Source organism: Pygoscelis adeliae, unplaced genomic scaffold (genome assembly GCF_000699105.1).
Source record: "Pygoscelis adeliae isolate BGI_AS28 unplaced genomic scaffold, ASM69910v1 Scaffold4, whole genome shotgun sequence".
NCBI lineage: Eukaryota > Metazoa > Chordata > Aves > Sphenisciformes > Spheniscidae > Pygoscelis > Pygoscelis adeliae.
The window spans coordinates 17,096,580-17,120,879 of NW_008824986.1; the positions used below are offsets into that span (position 1 = coordinate 17,096,580).

Consider the following 24,300-nt stretch of genomic DNA (forward strand, 5'->3'; position numbering starts at 1 on the left):
ACACTGAGACTGACAGGGAAAGGGGACCCTGAAGGTAAATTTGTCATTGAAAACTGCTGAGTTTGCATATCCCTATGTTCCTTATAGAAACAAGTACTGTTGCATCACAACTCTTTCAAAGGAGGCATCAGTAGAATACGTAACTCTTGGGTTTTCACTAGTTTAAAATGCCTGCAGAGAGTGGGGAAAGGCAAATCTGCTTTAGGATTCTCCAGTATTCGAGGCACAAAGCTCATGGAATGTTTTATTTATCTGGTAAAATGGTGCACAAGGATTTTTTGTGACTTTCATTTTTCCTCTGTAAAATAAACATCTTTAGTAAAGACGTCCAGGTCCAAAGAGGATTGGGAAAAGTTAAGGAACACAGCTGGGCTGTGTTTTATAACAAAACAGCACAAAATCCAATCGCAAAGAGTAGGAGGAAGATGATATCTGCAAAAGAAACACAGACTAAATGTGAGTACTTCCCTGTCAGCTGCCTTTCATGTTCTCTTCGCACCCCCATCAATGCAACTGCATGCCCCTAATGTGGCTCTGTCACCATATCAAGTTTTAACAAACAGAATTTGAAAGGCCTTTTTCAAACCCTCTCCAAATAGAAATGCTTTCAGACATCTCTGTTAACCCAGTGAAACGTGCTTGTTTCTTTTTGGGAAGAGGGTGTGAGAATAAGAGAAAGTAATGTTCAGTATTGGAAGTTATTAGTATGATTTTATTGTCCAGAGTGAGGGATGTGCCAAAAGGAGGAAAACAAAGTGTATAATGTTGAGAAATAAAACTTCATCTTGAAATATCTCCCTTTCTGTCAAATTTACCAGATTTTTCAGCTCTTTCTTTGAGCTATGGGTTTTATGTTGACAGAGTCACTCAAAATCCATATTTGGGATTGATATTTTCATTGTCATACTTTGCTATTTACCTGAGACTCTGTAAAATCTGGATAAACCTTTGCCTGTATAAAATAAGAGAAAAAGATAACATTGGGATGGCATTTTTAAAATAGGGCAAAGTGCACCAGCGTGCTTTGTAAAAGCTGAATAGATAATATTTGCCACATTTTGAAATTCTGGATATTTCTTCCTCCTAGCTTTACTGTCTGAAGTTATAAAAGGATCCTCAGTTCTTTTATCTTCTAAAATTGATGGAGTTTTACTCGTGCAACATACTGAATTGTAATAATGCTGCTCTACATGTATTTGTAATTTTAAATTGGCTTTCAGATTGGCATGGATGTAGCTGATAAACTAGTATAAAGGGCTCTAGTGAAAACATGATTTAGGCATACCTTGTTCCAAGGACCTGTTTCAAAAGATGTACTGGATCTGCAGAATTAAACCAGCTCAGGGAGAAATTCTTGGTGCCTCCAGGAGGCAGCAGTTAGAGAAAACAGGCGTTGTTTTATAATGGGGAAACCTGATGGCCGTTCAATCTGTGTATCAGGAGGGATAGGCACGAAGGGTTAACCTACCGGAGTTACGGGTATGCTGAAGTACCAACCCACAGTGTGAAGAAAAGCTTTCTTGCTGCTCCTAAGCCTGACCTCTCTCCCAGGCATGTGCCATCTATCAGAGCTTGTCTGGGCTGTTGCTGAGGTCAAATGCAGGTGAGCAGAGTTTACATTGCTAACTTGGTGTGTAAGTGGTTTGGCCATTTATCATTAATGCCAAATGGGTGGCTTTACTCACTTTGTAAATGAGGAGAGTTTCACTGAGCTCTTCTGCCAGAGCTCCGAGCCTGGAGGAGACCAACTTCTGTTCAAGACTCCTGCCGGCATGGGGGAAAGGGCTCTGACAGAGGGCTTCAGCTCCCTCTGCTTGCTCCTACACTGCGAGCCACGGGTGGCTCCCAACTTCATTGCTTCCCAAAGGGAGAAACACCCCAGAAACCCAGTCACTTACTGCGTACAGCGATCTCCGCCACTAAAACACCTCCGGTTTGTTCCATGCGCTGTTTTCGTTTGTCGCATGTCTCAAGAGATCAGAGAGAAAGCCATGTATACTAAAAACATTAAAAATAATTAAAAAATCCAAACCCGATTCTCATGTTTCCAACCAAGGAAATTAAAACTGTGTCAATATTGCTGCATATTTTCTAGGGATTTTTTTTTCTGTAATTATTGGGTTTTTTTTGGTGCAGGGGAGATTTAAGGAGAGTCTTTGCACTGCATTTTCTGAGGATTTTGGTGTGCCACAGCCCTTCCAGTGACTGTCAGTGTAAGTGCTCTTTTCAGTTGTGAGATGGCAGGAGCCCAGATGGGTGTCTGCTTGCTAATCACAGGTCTTCCTGGGCTGCCCTTTCCACCCTGCCTTAAACAAAACTCATGTCAAGAAATAAGGGGGGAGCTGAGCTCCATCTATTTAACCCATGACGTCTATGAAGGCTTCTGTTGTTGTTTATTGCTAATTATAATTGTTGCCCATTGGGTAGAAACAGGAAGCACCAAATCCCTTCCCTATAGATCATCTCATGTCCAACACTAATGATGCCTGTCACAGCTGACAAGGTTTGTATTGAAGGCAGTGCTCTACAGATTAAAGGTCCTTGTCGGTCCCCTGACCTCTGCAGATCCCCAGCTGACCTTAATTGCAGCAGACCACCAGCTGCGTTTTTGGGTTGGAAGTGGACTTGGGGGATGTTAGCCTGATTGAGCAATTATCCTACGCTGGAGGGTGAGGAGGGAATTCCACCCTGTGCCTGAAAGGATGATGTAGATGTTTTGCAGTACTGTCAGAAAGGCAGATATGGAGTACTGGTTTTGTGTATTCTTTTAACCCTGGTCTGTGGCTGGATAAAAAGTTGAAGAAATCTTTAAAAACAAACAACTAAATCTAAGCCCAGAGTTTTTTATTTTGCCTTTGAAATGTAGAATTCCTAACAACGCATTTTTGTCAAACATGCAAGTTTTGCACAAATCAGTGCCCCCTGCTTAGCACTGAGGCTGGGTAATAAACTGCTATCTTAATTTGGCTCCTGGACTGAGAAGGGGTTTAGAAAGAAAAGTTGGTTTCACCAGGAGTGAGGCTTTCTCTTCTCCAGCAATAAATATTTGTTGCTGAAACAACAGGATGTCGGCCAAGGAGTATTTTGGACTTTCATTTCAGGTTAATTAAAATTCGACTTCATTTTATAGCAATGACACATTCATTTCATGAGAGAAAGAATAGCGAAGCTCTGACTTAGGGAGGGAGAGAGAGGGAAGTCTTTAAAGAAAGACACTTTAGTAACCCTCACCCTTGCATCAGTTGGTGCAAGCAGTGCGCACCTCCCCATGCTAAATAACATGCCTGTATAGCACCCCCACCTCATTCCTACCTAAGGTCACAGGAACCTACTCTTTGACCTCAGTTCCTGCTCCAGTGACAATTTATGTATTTTACACAGAATAGGACGGCTGCAAGAGCAGTACCTTGGTACTGCCTCAGCACCAAGGTATTTGGTAAAATGGAAAAAGCTCTACTTTCTCCTTTTTTCTAGGCTTGTGTTTAGCTGTAGCTGTTTGTCAGACAGGACTAGTCTGGGATATTGACGAGAACTGAGTTTTCAAAGTGCTACGTTATTTCTCAATACATTTAAACAAGTTGCCCAATGTTGCATACAGCACCTGTGGCATGACGGGTCAGGGTGCACAGCTGGCCACTCAGGTTCCCGCATGGCGGTGGCTCCATCTACTGAAAGCTCTGGCACTGGCTCTGCACACAACATGCCCTCAGGAAGGTCTCGACATCCTCTGTCTAAATTTAGTACCACGTGTTTCTCTGGGAGGGAGGCCTTACCACTGGACAGGAGAACTTCTCGCTGTCGCAGACATGCGTCTCGCAGTGCAGCCAGACCTTGGACAGCTTGGGGATGTTACGGAAGCGGAAAGCGTTGAACTGGAATGTCGCTCGGCTCGTTTTTCCATTCTCATGCACAAGGATGGAGTTGTCTGTGGCACACCTGTGTTGTGTATGCAGAAGCAGTGTCAGAGCCCACATGGCTTCAGTGAAGCTGAAGTAATCAGCTGGTCTCAGTCTGATGGATGCATTTGCCCTGCTGTGGGCCAGCTTCTGTTTTCCTCCCTCATCCCCCAGCCCCTGACTTTCTGTCATACTCGGGGCTCGGCCGGGCAGAGGTGCTCCCCTGTGTCCCACCAGCACCTACCCCTTGGTGATCAGAGGCCAGTGGATCTGGTAGAAATACTCCGAGGAGGGAGTTGCCCAGCAGTTGTTGAGAACAACTTTGAACCTGGGGAGACACAAACCCCAGATTAGCAAGGAATGTCCTGATTGCCAATTTATTAATTACTCCTTCCCTTGCCTACCTGTCACTTAAGCCCTTAGCTTCCACTCCAGCAAATATGTCAGAACCAATTTCTGATGTTTCAATGATGAAAGGGGCTTCTTTTATACTTGAAAACTTGGCATTCTTTGAAAGATAAAGAGAAAGACATCATACGTTACTAGTAACATGCAAAGTAAAGGCATGTGGCAACTTCAGACAGCTCTGAAGAGATGGACTCCAAAAGTCTGGGTTCTTATTACGTGCAAGCTCCAAACTCTACACGTAGTAGTAGGACTATTGCAAGCTCAAGATGGTGTTTAAAAATCTTTTTGTTAATGTTTGGCTTATAATGATAATAAGTGACAGAATTTGATGCTATTTGGGTTGTGGTATGTGTTATATCACAGCATGGGTGGGAAGCAAGCTTGCTGCTGCTTCTGGTACACCAGAGGTGATGGGGAAAGCTGGTGGGAGTGAGGGACCGGAGATGACTGTATGGAATGGGAGTGGGGTTGGGAGATGGCCACGTGTCAGGGAAAAGGAATGAAGACAAGCAGAAATCACGTGGCCATATGCAAAGGTTCAGCACTGCGTGATTTATACTTGTGGTGGCCAGCATGGTGAGAGCTGAGGGGGCATGAGTGTGCAGAAAGACCTCTGCCAGCTATAGTCATCCATCCACTAAAAAGCCAGCCTGCTCAAAGTAGTGCAGTGTGTGGTGCTCAGGTGAAAAAGTTTGGTTACAAAAACACTGAAGTACCTACCTTAAATCCTGCTGCTTTTTACTGCATAAGATGATAATGAAGCTAGCACCAGAAACATATAAAGAGTAACATGTTTAGTCATAGCATTGGTTTACTTAATTAAATCTACACAGCAGGATTTAGGTATATGTAGTTCTGGAGGTGTTGGACTGTCTTTCCCTGATGTGCTTGCTCAGTTCCCTGATGCTGATTTTCTTATGTACCTTTCCTCACCTACACGGCAAGGTGGCTGGGAGGCACTACAGTATTCCCACTGCAACATCCTGATAGATTGGATGCACTGAAGTTAAGGCTCAAGGCTGTGTTTAGATTAGTGATCCATGGCTGTTAAGTGCCCTGAGAAATTCTTATTTAACCAAAGATTTCTCTCAAAGGAGAGAACTTGCAGAAGTACTGTCACAAAACTCTTATCAGTCCTTGTGCTAAAATGAGTTGAACCTGCTATAGTGCTTCTTTTTCCGAACTCTATTGCTGTACACTGTTTTAGGGTACTGTCTTGCTTTTCTTCACAACAGGTTTCAGTGTTGAAGGTCTGATTTCCATTCAGGCTCCAGTCCCTCATGCTGCTTCACAGTCCTTTGCTGTTAATGGTGTGTCACAGGCTAAAGGGCAGGTAAGACTGAAGTGTTTCCACTGGGTTACGCTGCAGCTTGGGCACTGCTTCTGGATGAGGAAATGGGCACATGAAGCACCTGGAAGTATGGCCCACTGGAGGCAGACAGCTGTGTCAGGCAGCAGCAGGGATGAATAGCAAGGCAAAATAAATCTTTTACTTCCACTTTGCCAGAAAAAAAAAAAAACAACATTTCATTGAAATTAACCTTTTCTCCCCAGTGAAAATGTGAACGAAATAACAAAGGAGTAGTCTATTAGCTTTCTGAGCTTGTTCTGCACTTGTGCTCAGTGGGAAAATGTCTTAGTAATAGTTCAGCCACTCACTCCTTGACTCCTGGGAGCCCCACGGCCATTAGAACAAAACAGTCATTCAGGAGGGGAAAAAAAAGTACCAGAGATCCATTGCTCACTGTCCGTCGTTTGTTTTTGCAGCCATTCTGTCAGGAGTTGACAGGAGCAGTGTGGTATCTCCTGGAACCTTGCCAGCGTATACTACTAGTGTGCCGTATATCAGAAAAAAAGATCATGTGGGTTTTCACATGGCATCCCAAGGCTGCCAAAATGTTTAGTGATCAATTGGTGCCCAAAATGCAGGGTGTGGGGGGAGAGATTTCCATCAGTCCACCTTGTGCTATACACTCCCTCTACCTGGCCTATAAATTTAACACAGTATGTTATTAGTTGTGCTTTTTCTAGCTCTGCTAAAATAGAGAGGCGGCTTTGGTGCTTTTGACTGTGCTTTGGTGGAAAAAAGACTCCAGGATCAGGAGCTGGCTGCTCCAGCAGCACAACAGAGCTGTGGGGAGGAGAGGGATGTTTCAAAAGATTGGCCTGATATACAGGGATGATAATTTGTTGGAAATAAAATTCCAGCGTGACCTAAAGATCTCTGGGGAACACAAAATATCTGTCGGGTAAGAGGACCAGGAAGCAAACTGCAAAAGAAATGCATGGAGCTTTGCTGTATCTATAGGGACTATGTCATAGCAGCAGTGCCTGCAGATGCATGCTGCTCTTTGAGTGGGACTACAAGCAAGTTCTGCTTTTTCTTATAAAACCTGTCAGCATGTTAGAAATGTACCTCTCAGCAGAAAAATCTGCCTGATTTGGAGGGATTAAAAGAGCAGGTGGCATGTGTCTGCTCTGTTCAGTTTAAGTATATCCCTGTCAATCAGCAGAAAGAAGGACCCCTGCAAACCTCGCTGTAATTATCTGTTCCAGGCTAGTAATGTGCTCCATGACACATAAAAGTCAGGAGCAGCAGCCCTTTTTTTCCAGCTCTTAGACTGAAGCCTGTGGAAGGTGAAGGAGAAATGTTGGGTGGCAAAGAGCACTTACAGAGTAGAAGTTGAGGGACAACTGACTTTCAAATGAGCCTGAGCTTCCATTCTTCACATGGACAGTAGCCACCCTGGGGACATAACAAAGTTTCTGTATGAGTGAGACATGGTGCTGAAAACGGGGTGAGGTGCACTCCCAGAAGAGGACATACCTTTGGTCAAAGGCAGCCTGGTTCACCAGGTAGTTGGCGTTGTATGTGCAGGCGAATGAGTAATTCACAGGCTGGCTCTTTACAATTACTGAGGAGTCATTGGAGACGATGGAGTTGTAGAAGTGATAAACGGGGTTCTTAAACTGTGGATGGTGAGACAGAAATGTAGGCAGCACTGAGTCTTTGAGGCATCAAGAACAACGTCGTACTTTGAAACATGAAGACTCTACCTGGTGACAAAACACCATCCCCAAGGAAACGCGGTTTTGTAGCTCTTGCTGCAGCATATCGCACATATGCTGTGCTGCCTATATAGATACGCCTTACTCTATATATGTTCTGTGTAATACAGGTGCAAATGGGCGACTAACACACAGACTAATATTACTAAGCTTGTGAGTATTTTGCCTGTAGATGCAAAGCACGACTATTTGATTCTTCCTTCTCCCTGACACTGGAGTTTGCCTCCTCTTTCCATCAGTACTTAAAGCCCACTCCAAGCTGAAGCAAACGGGACTTTCTCAAGTGAGTCCAGCCGACTTCTGAGTCCAGCTCAGAAATGTTGACCTTGATAGTCTTACCTCTGACTGCGTCCCACAGTATGATTTGTTTTTAGGTGACAGGTCCGGGATTGTGAATTGGTAATATCCTGAATCGTGGATCCCATTGTAGCAAATGCCTCCAAGTGCCAGCTGATTAACCTCCCATCCATAAGGACACTCCGGAATTTTGGTAATGATGGTTTTAGGATAGCAGTATACCAGAATTACATCTGAAAGGAAAATAATACACCTAGAGTGATATTCAGTAGTGTTTTTCTTTCAAAGAGGTGGGTCTGCACACCTACTTTCCATGGGGATTAAACTTCTGTGTGCTGGAAGGTCCCCTAACGTGAGCAGCTTTTACTACACAAAACTGACCTTCCTCTGTGGAAGAGTTTGGCCTTTGCCTTCTAATCAATGCAGAACTTCATGTAAATTTTTTATCTTTCTGGAATAGTTGATTGAGGAGCAGAGAGGCTGCTGAGAAACCTGAAGTGAAAAATTGCTGCACTGAAATCTGTCAGATTATGCTGCAGAGCTGGCTTCTGTAACACCACTGACTCTGTAAAAATAATATGGGTGAAGCTTTTTGTTAGGCTTCAGTAGATGCGCACCTTTTTGTAGTGGTGTTAGATCTAGGCCACGATACATATTCCGCCCTTTCTCTCCTTGTACTGGCATTGCAGTGCCAGCGCAAACTGAATTTTTAGAATTCTCAAGTTAAAAGCTAAGATCTAAAAATGAACCTAAAAGCCTAGCACTGTTAATGGCAATAATAAATGAACTGAAAAGCCTAGCCCTGTTAATAGCAATAGTTAATGAACCGAAATCCTAGCCCTGTTAACAGCGATGGTTAATAGCAGTGCAATATGTTTGCAAACATAGTGATTGCTAATACAACCATGAATATTGAACATCATAACTTACAGACTGATTGCTTCATGATAGCAGAATTGGACATTTTTCAAAGAGAATCAGGTAGTAGGAATTTGAATGTCTGATGCAAATTTAAAGGACAAATATTGACTAACCGTTAGTGACCTGAAAATTGAGAAAGACTTCCAATTACTACAGACAGAAAAAAGACACCCTACCTGGAATTATTCAATTATTTCTTTTAAAGCCCTTGACACTCTCATTTTTATGATAAAAGCCTGATTTTGCAGCCTTTCCATGTCTGCAGAAGATTAGGGAATACTCAGAGAAAGTCAAACAGGGACCTTAACAACTCGCTCCTTTCTGCTCAACAAACCTTCAGCACACGTAAGGTGATTCTGCTTGTGTCGATGGTCAGATTTGCAACTCTGGCAACTTTACAGCTATCAAAATTCCTGCAGTTCAGAGAAACTGCTTGTGCAAATGAAGGCACTGAAATAAATGGCTAGAGGGCCCAAATACTTAAGATATACCATGAAATTACTGGCAGTAGTCTGACACCAGTCACGCATATACCAAGCAAACACTCTATATTGAGGCGTATTCCAACGCATTTCTAAAGCACATTTCTTAATTGTAGTGAATTCTACATTATAGGTCTGTCTGGCACCAGATCGTTTGAGTTTCTAGGCAGAAATCAGTGTGCAAGTAGGGCCTTAGCTTCAATGATTTTTGTTTTTTCTTGTATAATATAGCAGTGTGGTTCAGGAGTTCAGCCCAGCACATTCATTCACTACTAGTCATCTGATTGCAGTCAGTGGGGCTAAAGCCCAGCTTGGGCAGCGAAGATCTGCTGTATCTATCCTCTGCTATTGCAGATAATTTCTAATTGTTGTTGTTTTCTTTGCCATTTTATGCCTGAATTCTGCTTGTGCTTAACTTTATTGCACTATGATTACTGCACAGAGGCAAGCATATGCCTAATTCTCTGTGGGGCTAGGACTTTTGTGGTGCTTGCTTTACTGTGCTAGCTGAAAGCAGATCAATAAAAGAAATGTAAGGATTAGCTCTCCAGAATCTACAGTTTAACTTTCTGAAGAAAAACCTTTCAATTTTTAAATAGAAAAAAAAACCCTTTGGCAGCTTAATTACAAGAGAAGATCATAGGAGGCTTAAGTTATTTTACCTGCTTTATTTGGATTGCAAGGCCCCGCAAGAGCTTGAGCCAAGATGACCAGCAGATAAATAGTAAGAGTCACCATTTCTTGCAATGATCTGAGGACACAGGGAATAAAAGCTGAAATTGTCTTTAAAATTGGAAATAAAAAAAATGCATTGGCTGCAGACCCAAAACTATAGCTACTGTTAAACATGTTCTTCTTGCAGAGAAAAACAAATAACGTTACTGATATTCTGTCACCCAGCTTAATTGCATCTACAGGATAAATATTTCCAAGACCATTATTATCGCTGCATCACTATTGTGACAATTTCACTATTTCAGTTTAGTGGTGTCTTTGAATTATTCTAGGTTTTCTTTGTTCTTGTAAAGAGTCTAAACCTAAAGTGTTAATATAACCAAATAAAACTGAAACCATGGGATCTGAAAAAAGAAAGAATAGAAATTACTAGAAGAAATATGATGCAATAACATACATATTGTGCTTATAAATTAAAGGCTGAAACTATTCTCTGTGTTGATGGCTATCCTGATGTATATAATCTTAACTTCATGTAGCTCAGGTTTGGTAAATTATGCATTTTCTCCTTTGCTGCTAAATGATGAGTTTTCAGGAAAACATACAGAGCAGTAATTTACATTTCCACTTCAGGCCTCAAACCTGCAAGCTGTTTCCCACAGGGAGAAGCATGTACAGCCTGTGGGATTGGGACTGGAGTTCTCATATTTTCCCTTTGTAGACACTCTTCAGTGTCTGCCCTCATATATACATCACTGGGCAGACTGTCAGAAGTAACAAATATCATTTAGGTAAAGAAAAAAAATCTTCCTGATTAAGTATTTTCAACAAAGACAATACATTTCAACATTTTCACTCAGCCTCTATTCAAAAATATATATTTATAAAAGGCTCGTACAGTACATTTCAGTGACAATTCCTTCTAATTATAATCCTATGCATTCTACAAGAAATTAAGTATAATACCTACTATTAGGAAGAGGCTAAGTATTTCAGATTTTCATTCCGGTCTTATTCCAATAGCTGCACTGTCAGCTCTTCCCAAGATGTCCTCTTTCAAATGAACCCAGCTGGCGTTATCTTCACTTTATATAAGCAATCTTGTAAAAGGAGCCCATCTCTGGTTAAATCTCAGCCCGCCAGTATTGTCCAGTGTGGGAGGAAAAAAAAGAGTTATAGAAAAGCAGTTCTCTTCCCCTAGATGGGACTGTATTGCTGCTATTTGATTTTTTAAAAGTCTTTCTATGGTGGCTTTTTACGGATCTCGAAAATAGTTGAATGGAAACCTGCTGAAGGTATAAAACTGGCACAAAATTTTTGTTTTACAAGTTAATTAGGGCAATGTAGAATTTCTGCACAGGTGAAACAACAGCTGCCTTCTAGAATTCAGTGAAAATGTATTTATAGGAATTTATAGGAATTAGATGCCTGTCTTGAATGGCTTCTTGACAACGTCAAGTGGACAAAAGTAATTTCCACGGATGATATACCACCTTTGGGGTCATTTTATTTACTTATTTTTTCTAAAAGTTCACAGGCATGTAATCTGAGTTTAGGTAGGATCTTCCATAAGCCTAAGTATCATGCTATATAATTATAATGCATAATACTATGTGTGTATAAAACTATGTAATATACATTAAATATTACACTATGGAATGTATAAAATTGACCATTGCACAGAAAACTGAAACAAATTTGCTCTTCATATGACCATCAGTCATGTGGTTGCCGTATGACAGTCTTGGTCAGCTGGTAAAATTTTCTGATGACCTATTACATCCTGTTTGTGTTAGCATTTAGTGATAGGCCCAGAAAAAGGACTTGGGTACACTACTGCTATTTTATATGCCCGCATAAAAAACGTGGGCCATAAACAGTCTTGTCATGTAAGCTGGCATGACCTCGACTTTGGGCACATGTGTATCCACCCAGATCTGAGTGCTGTTGAGTTACATATGATCTGATCTCTGGCTTGAGCCACAAAACACAGAGGATCTCACTGACCTTGCCTGTGGGACACAGTCCTGTGGGGCTCCTCAGAGGTGATTTTGGTGTTATCTTCTATGGAGTTATCCCAATGGACAGAGCCTCATTCTGCCCCATCCGTGGCAGGGGTATGGTGTGGGTCTGCCCTCTCTCAAGCAACTTTTGGCATATGGGGTTATGCAGTAGTAAAGCTGTTCCAGTTGTCATTATTCTGGAGTTTTTGAGGGAGGAGGGAGTGGGATGGAAGAGCACAGTGGCCCTGACCTTAACCTGAGATGCTGGGCAAGGAGTCACCTCACTCCTCTGGGTGCTCCTGTGGGTGAGATTTATGGGCCCACCTTCAGGATAACACTCACTATTCTAACTCCAGACTGCAAGGGGTGTCTCAAGCCAGATGGCATTAGCAAAGCATGGCCATGACTACACTGTGCATTGTAAGGGATGCTAGCTCTCACCCAGCAATGATGGTGTGAGGGTGAATCTACAATGATATGAAAATGTTTATAAATAATTAGGGTGACTTCTGCTTCTTGCAAACTGATCCAAAGCTCTAAAGAAAGGTTAAAAAGCCTATAAAGTTCTGTGTTTAGTTTAAATAATAAACCTGAAGCTAGACCTGAAGCTTTGTAAGGATTGCGATACAGAGCACATAATGTAAAACAGGCTGCTCCCACTATTCTTGTGAGCCAAATCCTACAAGCCATCACATTCTGATTTAAATGAGATTACTTAAAGATGTACACATGGATAAAATCCATTGGTCAAGGCTTGTTGTTATTTTAATTGAATTAAAGAATAATCCACTGAACAAGAACCAAAGTTCATAAATGATTTGGTGTGACCTAACTAGGGATTATCCTCATCAGAAATCCAAAATAAGGAAGATTTAACTCCAGGTGTCTGTTTTATACCCTCACCCCAAATCCTTCACAGGCACCGAGGCCCAAATTTGATTTCCAAAGCCCAACTCTGACTGAATAGAGACTGTGTAAACATTCACTTATTTTTGTCTTTCTGTGTGTGAGTGTGTATTTGGTCTGGAACCTGAAACCGGGGACTGGTGAGACGTTATGAGCCACCCTGTTGTCAAGTATATACAGCCCAGAAACAAGGGGAGGGTTTGCAGGAGAAAGCTTGTGACTTTGGGCATGAGAAAGGCCTCATGACCTTGTACAAACCATTTCTTCAAGCTCAAGGGATCAGATTCAGCCCTGGCATTGGACTTACTCTCTCAGGTCTGCCCACACAGGGCAGATTTGGAGCATATTTGGCTAACCTTGATTAGGCATAGTGTAAATGCCTTGCTAAAAATTATGTAAGTGGTCAACCTCGCCACAACATTAACAAAGTGCTTGAAACACAGATTAGCTTTGTCCTGATGATTTTTAGCAAATAATGTAATTAAATAATCATTGGTGTAAGGCTACAGGTTTCAGTGGAATTACTCCAAGATGGATCTAGTCCCCTAATTTTTGAAAGAAAATAAATCTCTCACTATCTTCTCACAGAAAAGTAATCTCCATGTACATAATACCCCTTTTAGGTGAAAGGTAGAAAACAGACTGAAATCCATGAAACAAATTTGGCAAAAGTGCCAGCTGGTGTATAGTAGTTTGCATTTGCATAAGAAACAAGCACAAAATGTACCTAAGCCAAACAGCATTTGATATCTGCTCTGATCAAAGGTGAAGGCTTGGGGAAGGGTTAGGTTTCTCTCAGTAATTGCGCACACAGAAAAAGGAAAGCCATTAAATTGCAAAGCAGACCATTGAGGTTTGTTGCATTTCCCTGACTCTTTCCAAGCCCATTGAATAATCTCAGCAACCTAAGTATCTGTAAAGATTTTGACAAAGAGCAAATGAAGAGCTTATTGTGAATTTCACCTACAAGGGCAGCTTGTCTCTCCAGCTTTGTTCTTTGCATTGTGGTGGAAAGCTGTGCGAATATCTACTGTCTGGTTCTTACATGAATAAAACAAGGTTTGAATCTGCAAAGGATATTGTGACATCCAATTTTTGTTGTTTTGGAGAAGACAATAAACCCGAAGAGCCCCTTAGCTATATGGAAGGACATTATGGGGTAATGAGTATCAATGGAGACAGCTAGGTGATTCCAGGAGGAGCGAGACGTGGTGACACTCACCTAGAGGCTGCAATGTATTGATAATGGTGTTTCCAACCACGCACCAAAACCCGGCATACGCAGTTTTGTCTGAGATAAGGAGTGTATTTATCCCACAGGTGTGGAGACATCTGTGCTGGGTCTGGAAGCATGATAACTGCATTTATATTGGGCCTGATCTGAGTTAATGGGTCCTGTTGGGAATGCGGCACTGTGTTGGTACAGTCAAACTTGTCCTGGATCCTAAGTCTACAGTGAGCTGTGCTGTGTGGACTCATTGCCTCAAGTCATAAATACCTTATGGATTTCAGCATTGTTTTGCCTTTTATAGAATAAATACCTTTCCAATAGTTAGTTACTCATGGCACGTGGTTGGTCACTTACTTCAGCACATGATTGAGCCACCATCACCACCTCACACATGGAGGTATTTAAAGGATGTGTAGATGTCGCACTTAGGGACATGGTTTAGTGGTGGACTTGGCAGTGTTAGGTTTACGGTTGGACTCGATCTTAAAGGTCTTTTCCAACCTAAATGATTCTATGATTTCTATGATGTTTCAGTCTTGTGAGCAGATGATAGAACCGTGCAGGTGCATAACAGAGCACCTGGAACCCACAGATATCCTGCACCCTAAGTCCTCAGGTGGCTGACATTCTTCAATAACTGCACAAAACAAATCAGAAGCATGGGAATTTAGAGGAAATTATGTTTGTGGAAGAGGGAGTCACATAAAAATTAGAGATGGAGGTTTGGGCCACCAGAAGAGGCAGTCTTCTGTTCTAACCTTCCTCATCCATCACCTGTCTGTCTGTGTAACTACGCAACACTGAATCATAGTTTTTCAGCAATCACCTGCAGCCATGTGCTTGACGAGACAGTGCTGCTGTTGGTACATGCACTCCCTGGGGTGTGGGTGAGCACAGACGCTCAGCTGAAGAAGCATTGCCTTGACATTTCTGCTGTCCGAGGCATTCACACAGACATTTACAACACCAAATCTCGCCGAGCACAGAATTGTGGCTGAAGTAAATAATCATTTTTCATGTTCATTTGAATGCCTCATCCTGTGGCTGTTTAGGTTTGCCAGCATATTCAGAGTACTATTCTTCGGAAGCTTCTCCAGCAAAGTTCTGCCTGGAGTTCACTACTGTTGGAACAAAGCATCGGTTTCCAGCTGAGTTTCCTTGAAGCCTTTGTGTGGGTAAGTGTTTTATTTGGCGTATTTTTTTATGGGCTGTGTTGGAGCTAGCTAGTTATGCAGGAAAAGTATTTGGGGCTTGATTTAATAAAAGCATGGGGCTTGATTTAATAAAGGCATGAGACATGTAAAACAGGTCATGCGAGACCGGAACTGATGACTTACGCTGGTCACATGAGACCACAGCTATCCTTGGGCTGCCACCTTTTGGAGATGCCTAAACTTGCCAGGCATTTGATTCATTTGCCTAAACGAGGCATGTATTGCATTAGCAGGTTGCTGTAAGGTGGCCAAGATATCTGCAGCTGTGATACAGGACCTCTAGGAGACTCATGCGCTTTTGGAGTGGGGTCTGGAGGCCAGGCAGGATACTCAAGGACATCTTAAATGGCACTGGATGTCTGTGTGTGGGCATCTGAATTGAGACCAACCAGGCACACTGCTCTAGTTGGCTTGACATTCATTTTTTGTTTGCCTTGGAAGTCTAAGCACACCTGCACGCTCTGTGGCACACATGCCTGAGCCCGCTACAGTCAGCGCAGCACCCTCAAATTGTTCATTGAGTGCCCAAAACTAGCTTCTAGGTAGAAGTTAGAGCACTTCTGGGGAAAGATAGCTTTGAACTCTACAGGTGAGGAGAATTGCATCTGGATCTTCCATAGTCCTGGGCAAGGGCTCTGACCACCAGGCCTGTCTCCTCCAGCTGTGCTTTGAAGAGAGCATGGCTGTGGTTGCTGGCCTCAGCTGTAATCAGTACTGCTGTCCCACTTGGTATGTGCCATAGCAGAACTGCAGGCATTTTCTGTTGAGAATACATGGATTAAGTGTTTTGTAGTGGAATGATGTTGCTGGGCAATAATAACATTCTGGAATCACCTGAATGTGGCCTAAATGGCTTCTGAGGCAATTAAGTGCTTTTTTGGATCTCAACCACGCTGTCCTGTATAACACCTTGTAAGCCTTTTAGTTCTTGTTATCTCAACAACAGGTCTTGATCTCTTGGCAGCGTGGGGTGGGGGGTGGGGGAGAGGATTTTAAGAGGAAGGTGAGACAGAAGGTAGAATGGACTCTTTGTGTCATTCATTAGTTTAATCTTCTCAGGTTGGCAGCTGGCTCTGACACAGTAACCATTGCTCTTCTTGCTCCAGTAATGCTCTCTTTTCTGGATGTTATCCCACTAGTGCTGGGAAGGTTGCAGCAATATGATGTTTCTCAGCTTGGGTTGGGGTATGCCACTGCAACTTTGAAAGAGTCTGTAGCAGCTGTCTGATCTTCTGCCTGATTCCTGGCCGTGATGCGTTGGCCATAAATAATGCTGCTCACCCAGCCTACATGATTTGCTACAGAAAAGCTGACAGAAAAAGGACTGCAGTGCAGTGAGGCATTAAAAATATATTAAAGGCAAATTTCTCCTCTGGTGTCCCTCAGTGGCAGTTCCATTGACTGCTGAGGAACTGACCCTAAGTCTGTGCTGCTTATTGTAAAAATATAGTTAAGTGAGAAGAAACAAAGCAAAGAAAAATGCAGAGGCAAACTGATAAAGACATTTCAGAAGCAGGAGGAATGCAGAATTACAATAAAGGACTTGATTGCCACGTAGCTTGGAAGTGCCTCCATCCATTCACATTCCCAAGCCTAGAAACGTTTCCTCAGATTTGCAATCTGTATTGCCCTGGGAGCCCAGAGTACTCCTGCTCCCTCCAAAATACCTCTACCCTTAACTGAGCTACAGAGCCTGTCTCCAACTTCCTGATTACCTGGTGGTCTGAGCCAGCTGAATTATAAACCTGCTTTGTGGAATCTGGATAGGATTGCACACGTGAAGGACTGGTAAAAATCAGGTTCTAGAAATGCTCACCATAATTCCTATCCTTTGAAGAGTTAAGATCCATTCGTTTTCCCTATGAAATAATCTTTCAATATCTGTAGTGCTGCCCTCTCAAATCAAACACAAACCTCTGTACTTCTATCCATAGCAGCTGCTGATTAGAATGACCGTTCTGGTTTCCCGAGCTACATAATCCCACTAGTTCATTCTTAGACCTACTTTTCTTAGCACACTGTCTCCATTATACTAGTGTTGTCCCCATTTTTAAAAGTTTGTGATTTTTCAGTAGTCTGATAGCATCACGCTTGGAGACAGTCTCTCTTGCTGTGAAAGGGATCTGTTTGTTATAAAGAATTACGTGTCTTTGAGAGCTACATGTATCAAACTTAACTGTATTAATTAGCTTGTGCTGTGCTTGTAAAGTGATCGTAATAATGCTTATCACTATCTTAGTACCATTATCTCTGTCTTGCAGATAATGGCACTGAGCCACAGAAAGGCAAAGCCCGTTGTAGGGCTCTTGAGCTGGCCATACTGCTCTTATTTCCCCTGTGTCATTGAAACACTAAACAGCTTGGAGGAGAAGCTATCCAAGCAAACTTTGGATGGGTCTGTCCTGTGAATAAGAAAAGCCTTCTGGGAAGCTGCAGGACGATTGCTTGGACTGTCAGGCCATGTCTTCTGGAACAGAGGTCTCTCATTTATCTCAGAGGCTATTTTACCACCTGAAGTACTAAACTCCCCCTGCTTGTTAGTTTACCATTCACACTGGGCCTTACGGCTTATTAACGATGACTTGATGACTCACAGTCCATCACCAGTTGAGTGTCTCAGTGGATTTTCCTCTTCTGATGCCATAAACAAAGTTTTTCTTCCCACTTTGTCAAGACGTAGCCTTTAGTGCATTCAGGATCCAAAAAGGTCACTTTCTAAGACTTCCCATAGATAACAGACCAAATTTCAGATCAGTTAAAGGATATAGTTTTCTTCAAATTGCACCAACACACTAATGATGATATACATTGAGATGGTTCTTTCCATTCACCATGTTTTATAGTAGTAGAGAGATGTTACAGACTCCATGCAGTGGGATGAAGCAGAGCAATCAAGTCTAGAGGCTTCAGGCACTCAGGTATTCATATACTTGTTCCTTTATGACTCAACCAATCACAAATAAAAACCAGGTCTTCCTTTTTTAATTGGAAGACCTTTGAAGATAGGATTTCTTTGAGAATCACTGAAACACCAAATGCAAAAGATGGCTGTGTTACTGCCCATAGACAGCTCTTCAGAGATTTTCACAAGCTTCCTCTGATAGCCAAGTTTGAGAAGGTTGACACCTTTTGTTTTTCTTCTGCTGGGCTGTAGCTGTGTTGCATTGATTCACTCAAAATCAATTTGACCATCTTATATGATGAACATAAGTACTATTTGCTAGCTTTTAAAATTACTGTTTCTGTCTTCTAGTGTGGCTCACAGTAATGTAATTGGATGAAGTATGCACTCTGCAGAAAGTGATCATTTCAATCTAAGCTCGCTGAACAGAGCATTGTGGTCACTTGCAAAATGTTCGCAATTATAATACACCAGAGACATTAATATAATATTTATTTCCTACAAGCTATTCCAGAAAGTATGACACTGCAGTTCTCTTCTCCTATGAAAATCCCTCAGGAGTACAATAATCTGATTACCTTCCAAGGGATTCATAGGGTTGCTCTCGTCAGAAAGCCACTGTAGCTCTAAGTACTGAATTCTCTAGGACAGACTGTGCTGAAGACTCTAGATTGATTATGCTGTTAATGACGCAGGAGGCTCTGCTGCTGTTTTTTTATTCTGGGATTAGCTAAAATTAGAAGTTGACCCTATGTTCCTGAATTAATTTAAAGGCAAAAATACAAGTTACTGTTTCTGTTGATTTTTCTGGAAATACGGTCTCTAAAGGCAAAGCTAAGAAGGTGTTTTTCTTGAGTTGTGAGTCAGTTCTTAAATGATTTTGAAATGAAAGGTGTCTGGGCCAATTGATATATATGAACAATAACCAAGGTAACTCCTTAACATACTATGTTGGCCATCTACAGATATTTAAGTTTTTGAAAGAAAAGAAGATGTCAAAGCCTTGTCTTAAATGCTTGAAAACAGCTCAATAAATTCAGTAAGTGTTAACTGGACAAACCTTGGTCTTTTGACTGTTTGGCTGTACCAAAAGCACATAAAGTTGAAGAGTTATTCTTTGCATCTCTAGATAGTCTTGATATCTAAAAAATGAGTAAAAAGAACAGGTAATACTGAATCTTTGATAGCAATAGGTGGTGAAGATACATTAGTGATGTTTCAGAAAGCGTGTAAGTTTTAAAGTGCTGAACTTGAAACACTGGAAGAGGGTCGGTTTTCACAGGCTTCTCCTTAATTTCAGTTGTGGTTTTCTCAGTGGGCCCCAAAACAAAGTATATCCAAATCAATGGTCAGTTCTGAAAATACAAGCTGATTTCAGACTATTCTGATGCACCTTTCTGGAAACCCTTTGGAAAAAATAAAAAAGTAGTTGAAATGCCTGCACCCTACATCAAATTCTGTGGGCTTTCTTTTGGTATTATTTTGGCATACATAAAGTCAATGAATACAAATGCATATAACATATGGCAAAGATAATATTTTCTAGGTTGGCAATACCTTTCATTCCAGGCTCTCACAAGCCTTTATAAAGATTTGACTCCAGACACCAACTGGCCAGGAGATGGTGTTAGTGGTGTGCTATAAACAGACAACACATGACACAGAAAAGCAAAGTGACTCACTCACTCATATGAAATCTGGTGAAGACATCTCACCCTCCTCTGAGTGCTGCCCCATCTCATTGGCCTGTTCTGGTTATTTGCATTATCCATAATAATCATTATTCAGTGTTGCTGTTTCAATATGGCAAGCAAGCAACGATATGAAGGCAAACATAATTTCCTTGAAATAATTTCTTTGGGGGTACATTCATTAACTAATAATGTAGATAATTTATTATCAGGTAATTTAAAATAGAATAGATCAAAGCCTACATCACTCAAGAATAGCAGATGTGAGTGAAGTAAGTTCAGTCATCCAGACATTTTTGACTTCTCTTCCAAGCCTTAATCTTGTGGCTAGTAACAAGTAGTTTGGAAAGATGTTCCTCTCCAGGACAACAAATGCCACATGTTCCCTTCCTCCTTCAAATCCTGTCAGGAGCCAACTCAGCTGAGATCCCCAGTTGCAGAGTGACCTCAAACGTTTCAGTCTCCTTTTCTATCAGCATTGTTAATCCCTATGCCAGCTCATTTCTCCACTTTCTAGTCTTCATTTTCCTCCTGTAGTTGCAACCCTTACGGTCTGTCCAATATGCCGCTAAAACCACATCATCTGCAGTTGTTACTATGTAATGCCACCTTCTGGTATTGTGGGCTGGCTTCTCATCTTCACACCTCCTTTAATGTTTCCTGTCCCACCACCCTTCTGTTCAGTTACTACTTTCATTGAGCTCAGCAAACACTGATGCTTGTACAGTCTCCCTCACTTCATGACTTCGCCTTTGCTACTTAATATGCTTGTGCGTGAGATTTTATTTGTAAATCTTTCCTTCCAACACTCCCTCACTTTGTGCAGGGTTTCAGTGGTGGTTTCCTGCTTGCTCTTCTGCCTCTGCTCCTCTTACCAGGAGTATGCCATCAGCCAGGAAAGGCTCTGCGGGCAGAGAGACAGTAGTTGGTGTTGGGTAGTTGACGGTGGTCAGCTAACAGAGTTCCTTGGCACCAGGCTGTTACTATGATCCCGGGTTATTCATGCATGGTTTTGCACTTTATCAGCTATTTTAATCATTACCAGCCAAAGAGAACGAAATAAAGGCTCTTGTGCTGCCTGTGTTACTGCGCAGTCATAGCCAGCCTGGACCCTTTAGTCTCAGTCTAACTATGGTCTCTTGAAGTGAAGTCAGGAGGCCAGGTACAGCCTGAGTTTTGTTGCTTAGAGGCCCCAGAAGCTTAAAGGAGAAAGGGGGAAACTGTACCTTGATATTTCATTGCTCTGCCTTCTTCAGGGAGTTTTCCACAGCTCGGTGTGCAGGGGGACCTGCCCCAGCCTTCCCCGATGCATGGACTGTCCTTGCCTCTCATTTTGCACAGATCATACAAGAAGGGGCAGCTCCTCTTGTCCTCATATCTTTTATTTGTCCATCCATGCCAAAGTTGGGGGCATCCTGAACTAGTGGACAATATAATTCTTGTGCAGGGACATGCGCTGATATTTGTATCTAAATGCTGTATATAGCCGTGTTATCTACAATAGTTATTATCTTTTAGACTTGACATACTGGACAAAGTGTCCTAGGTGGCCTGGGAAAAGAGCCATCAGGATTAAAGGCCACTGAGATCAATCACGCTGATGATTTAGTTATGTGGTTGACTATGGTAACAGCTCTTTCTGCTTGGCCAGTATGCTCTAATTTTGAAATGGTTTTTGAAATTACGTGGCTATTCTATTCAAAACTTCCTGTTTATGGTCAAATATCTTAACTCTAGAGAGACTTGGCACCTAAATACCTTTAAAATAATTGATCTAAGTGATTTAGATGGCTAATTCATATTTTCAAAAGAAGTTATTTAGGAGTCTAAATCTAGTGATTTTCAGGATTGCAAAACTGATGGTCCTCTTGCCATAATTATTCAGCACTGGAAGCTTCTCTGTCTATATTTGCCAAATAAACCTATTGCACTTTGAGTTTCACACAGAGCAGCCTTTTTAAAAATAACTCTTATCTTTCACAAGGTACCTTTGCAATGAAGCTGCTTTGCCTGCAGTGAGTCTACTTTACAGTGAGGCTGTTGAGCCCACCACATATTCTTCAGATTGGTCTTCATCCTGCAAGTACAGGGAGCCTCCATCATTTCTGAGGGCAATTTAGATTCATTGCCCTGATGATTCATTGTTTAACCTCAGTCGGCAACTGAGCACTGCACTTCCATTGCTGCAACCACCCCCACAGGGCATTTGCCACCATCCATGAGTCAGTATAGAGATAGAGCACTGGCCACTTTTCTCGGTCAGCAATATCATCGTGTGGGGCAACACAGCAGCAGAGTGCAGGCCACAATTTGCTCTCACTTGGAGGGGCATCCAGTACACCTGGAACCGACTGCCCCAGGGGTGGAAACACAGCCGTCATTAGCATAAGTGTCAGTGGTATGTCAGAGCTAAGGTATTGTCTCCACTTTTCTTGAAAAGACATTGTCGTGGTTTAACCTCAGTCAGCAACTAAGCACCACGCAGCCGCTTGCTCACTCCCCCTACCCGGTGGGATGGGGGAGAGAATTGGAAGAGCACAAGTGAGAAAAACCCGTGGGTTGAGATAAAAACAGTTTAATAATTGAAATATAATAATAATAATAATAATAATACACAAAGCAAGTGATGCACAGTACAATTGCTCACCACCCGCCGACCGATGCCCAGCCAGTCCCCGAGCCGCGGCCCCCCCGGCCAGCTTCCCCCAGTTTATGTACTGAGCATGACGTCACATGGTATGGAATGTCCCTTTGGCCAGTTTGGCTGTGCCCCCTCCCAGCTTCTTGTGCACCTCCAGCCTTCTCAGTCGGTAGAGCATGGGAAACTAAAAAGTCCTTGGCTAGTGTAAGCACTACCTAGCAACAACTAAAACATCGGTGTGTTATCAACTTTGTTCTCATCCTAAATCCAAAACACAGCATTGTACCAGCTACTAGGAAGGAAATTAACTCTATCCCTGCCAAAACCAGGACACCTGAGAATACTGGCAGAGAGGGCTATTCTGAAAAGTGGTGTTCACTCTGAAGATGATCTGTTGCCCATAAGTTATTTAAAAATGAGAACTGGTAAGGAGATAATGCTCCATTCCATCAGGAGAGTATATCTATAGGATATATCAATATTTCTGTAGAGTTCATTATTTCAACTTTTTATCCAAATTCTGCAGAGAATGAATGTGGAAACACTGCGATGTTCTTCAGGATGGAAATTCTGAATTTTGATCAGTTGTGCTTACAAAGCTGGGAACGCTTCTTGTTTGGGAAAGTTTTCTGTCCCCCAGAATTCTCTGAAGCAGAAGTCTTTTCTCCCAAGAATTGGATAGACTGAAATTTTTACTTAGGAAGGTTGGAGGGAAAAGTCTACTTATTCAGTATGTTTCTTTTTAAAGATTGGTGTTTAAGAAATTGAAAAGGCCCGAGTGTGTGAGGGAAATTGTGTTTGAATACAAAGGACAGTTAACACAGAATTGGAAATTTGTGTATGAGAATGTGAGAAAACAGAAAATAAGCAAGTGTGGCTTGGGTACAAACATATATGGAATCCTAAGGAAAACAGCGATAGAATTCAGGAAATATTTAATCAGTGGTTTGACCATACCTGCAGCTCAAGCTTGGTAAATAAGTGACTACTCAAGGTAAGGATGCCAAAACAGGAACATTTTCAACAGGCTACTGACTGTTATTTTAAGTGGGCCTTGTAGCCTCATGCCTCTGTTAGATATAATGTTAAGAAATTCCTTGGGTGTCACATCATCATGTTCTTTTAAATTTTTTATTTTTTTTACCAGGCTGTCTTTGAGCTGAGAAATCTGTTGATTACAATTTCATTTAATTGCTACAGGTAGGATACCCTTCAGGAGATTACTATCCTCACTCCTGCTGGGATTTCTGTTGTTGTAGTGATGATGTTTTTCAAACATTGTTTTGGAAAAAAAATCTAGGGTTATCATTAATATATAATTATGGTAATGAATTATGATGGCTTCAGTTTGCCTTCCTGTAATGCCAATGGAAGATCTGTGTGCATATCCAAAATAAGATAAGAGTCTTTAGGTGGCATTTACAGTAATTATATTAATTAGAGAGGTGTTAGGGTAGTATTACTACTTCATAGCCCTTGGACTGACTATTTTAATAGTCCATGTGCAAGGACAATACTTCCCCTTATTTTGGTGAATAAGGACTATCACAGTTACCCGGGAAGAGGATGGCTTTAGCTGGACTATGAGTGCACCTGTGGCTGTGCAGCAGCGGAACCCATGTCCAGTCATCCAAAAAGACCAGTTTCAGGGCATGGCAGCAATTATTTTCTTGTGCAGACATGCTGAATGTGAAACATATTTCTGAGAAATTGGAAGAAATTCGGGGAATAAAAAACATTTTGCATAAGCTGCCCTCATGCATTAAACCATGTAAGTGCCTGGTAAGACTGTGCTTCTGCTTTGCAATCATAACTTTTCTCGTTTTGCTTTCTACATTTGGTTTACCTTAGTTCACATACTTATTGAACTTAACATTGTTAACTGCACCCTTTTAGACAGAAATTAAAGTGAGGAGTCCTCTTGTTTTTCTGTTATATTGCTAAGTTCTTTTGGTCACCAGTAT

The 24,300-nt window shown here is 41.9% G+C and overlaps 1 protein-coding gene across 1 annotated transcript; it reads right to left on the reverse strand.

Moving 5' to 3' along the window:
- Positions 1-379: 379 nt before the first annotated feature.
- On the reverse strand, positions 380-9,811 carry TECTB (tectorin beta). Its single transcript, XM_009325950.1, has 10 exons — positions 9,736-9,811; positions 7,713-7,903; positions 7,132-7,274; positions 6,978-7,050; positions 4,301-4,404; positions 4,141-4,224; positions 3,774-3,936; positions 1,899-1,968; positions 920-952; positions 380-432 (listed from the first exon to the last, which is right to left on the reverse strand). The coding sequence occupies exons 1-10, from the start codon at positions 9,809-9,811 to the stop codon at positions 380-382; spliced, it is 990 nt and encodes a 329-aa protein (XP_009324225.1).
- Between the last annotated feature and the right edge of the window lie 14,489 nt (positions 9,812-24,300).

Bases quoted from the DNA above. Each gene is read 5' to 3' on its own strand.
- TECTB (XM_009325950.1), bottom strand. From the start codon at position 9,811: ATGGTGACTCTTACTATTTATCTGCTGGTCATCTTGGCTCAAGCTCTT. The intron at 4,405-6,977 runs GTAAGTGCTCTT...TATCTTTCAAAG, and splicing joins TGTCCCTCAACTTCTACTCT to AATGCCAAGTTTTCAAGTAT. The intron at 1,969-3,773 runs GTAAGGCCTCCC...TGATCTCTTGAG, and splicing joins AGAAGTTCTCCTGTCCAGTG to ACATGCGACAAACGAAAACA.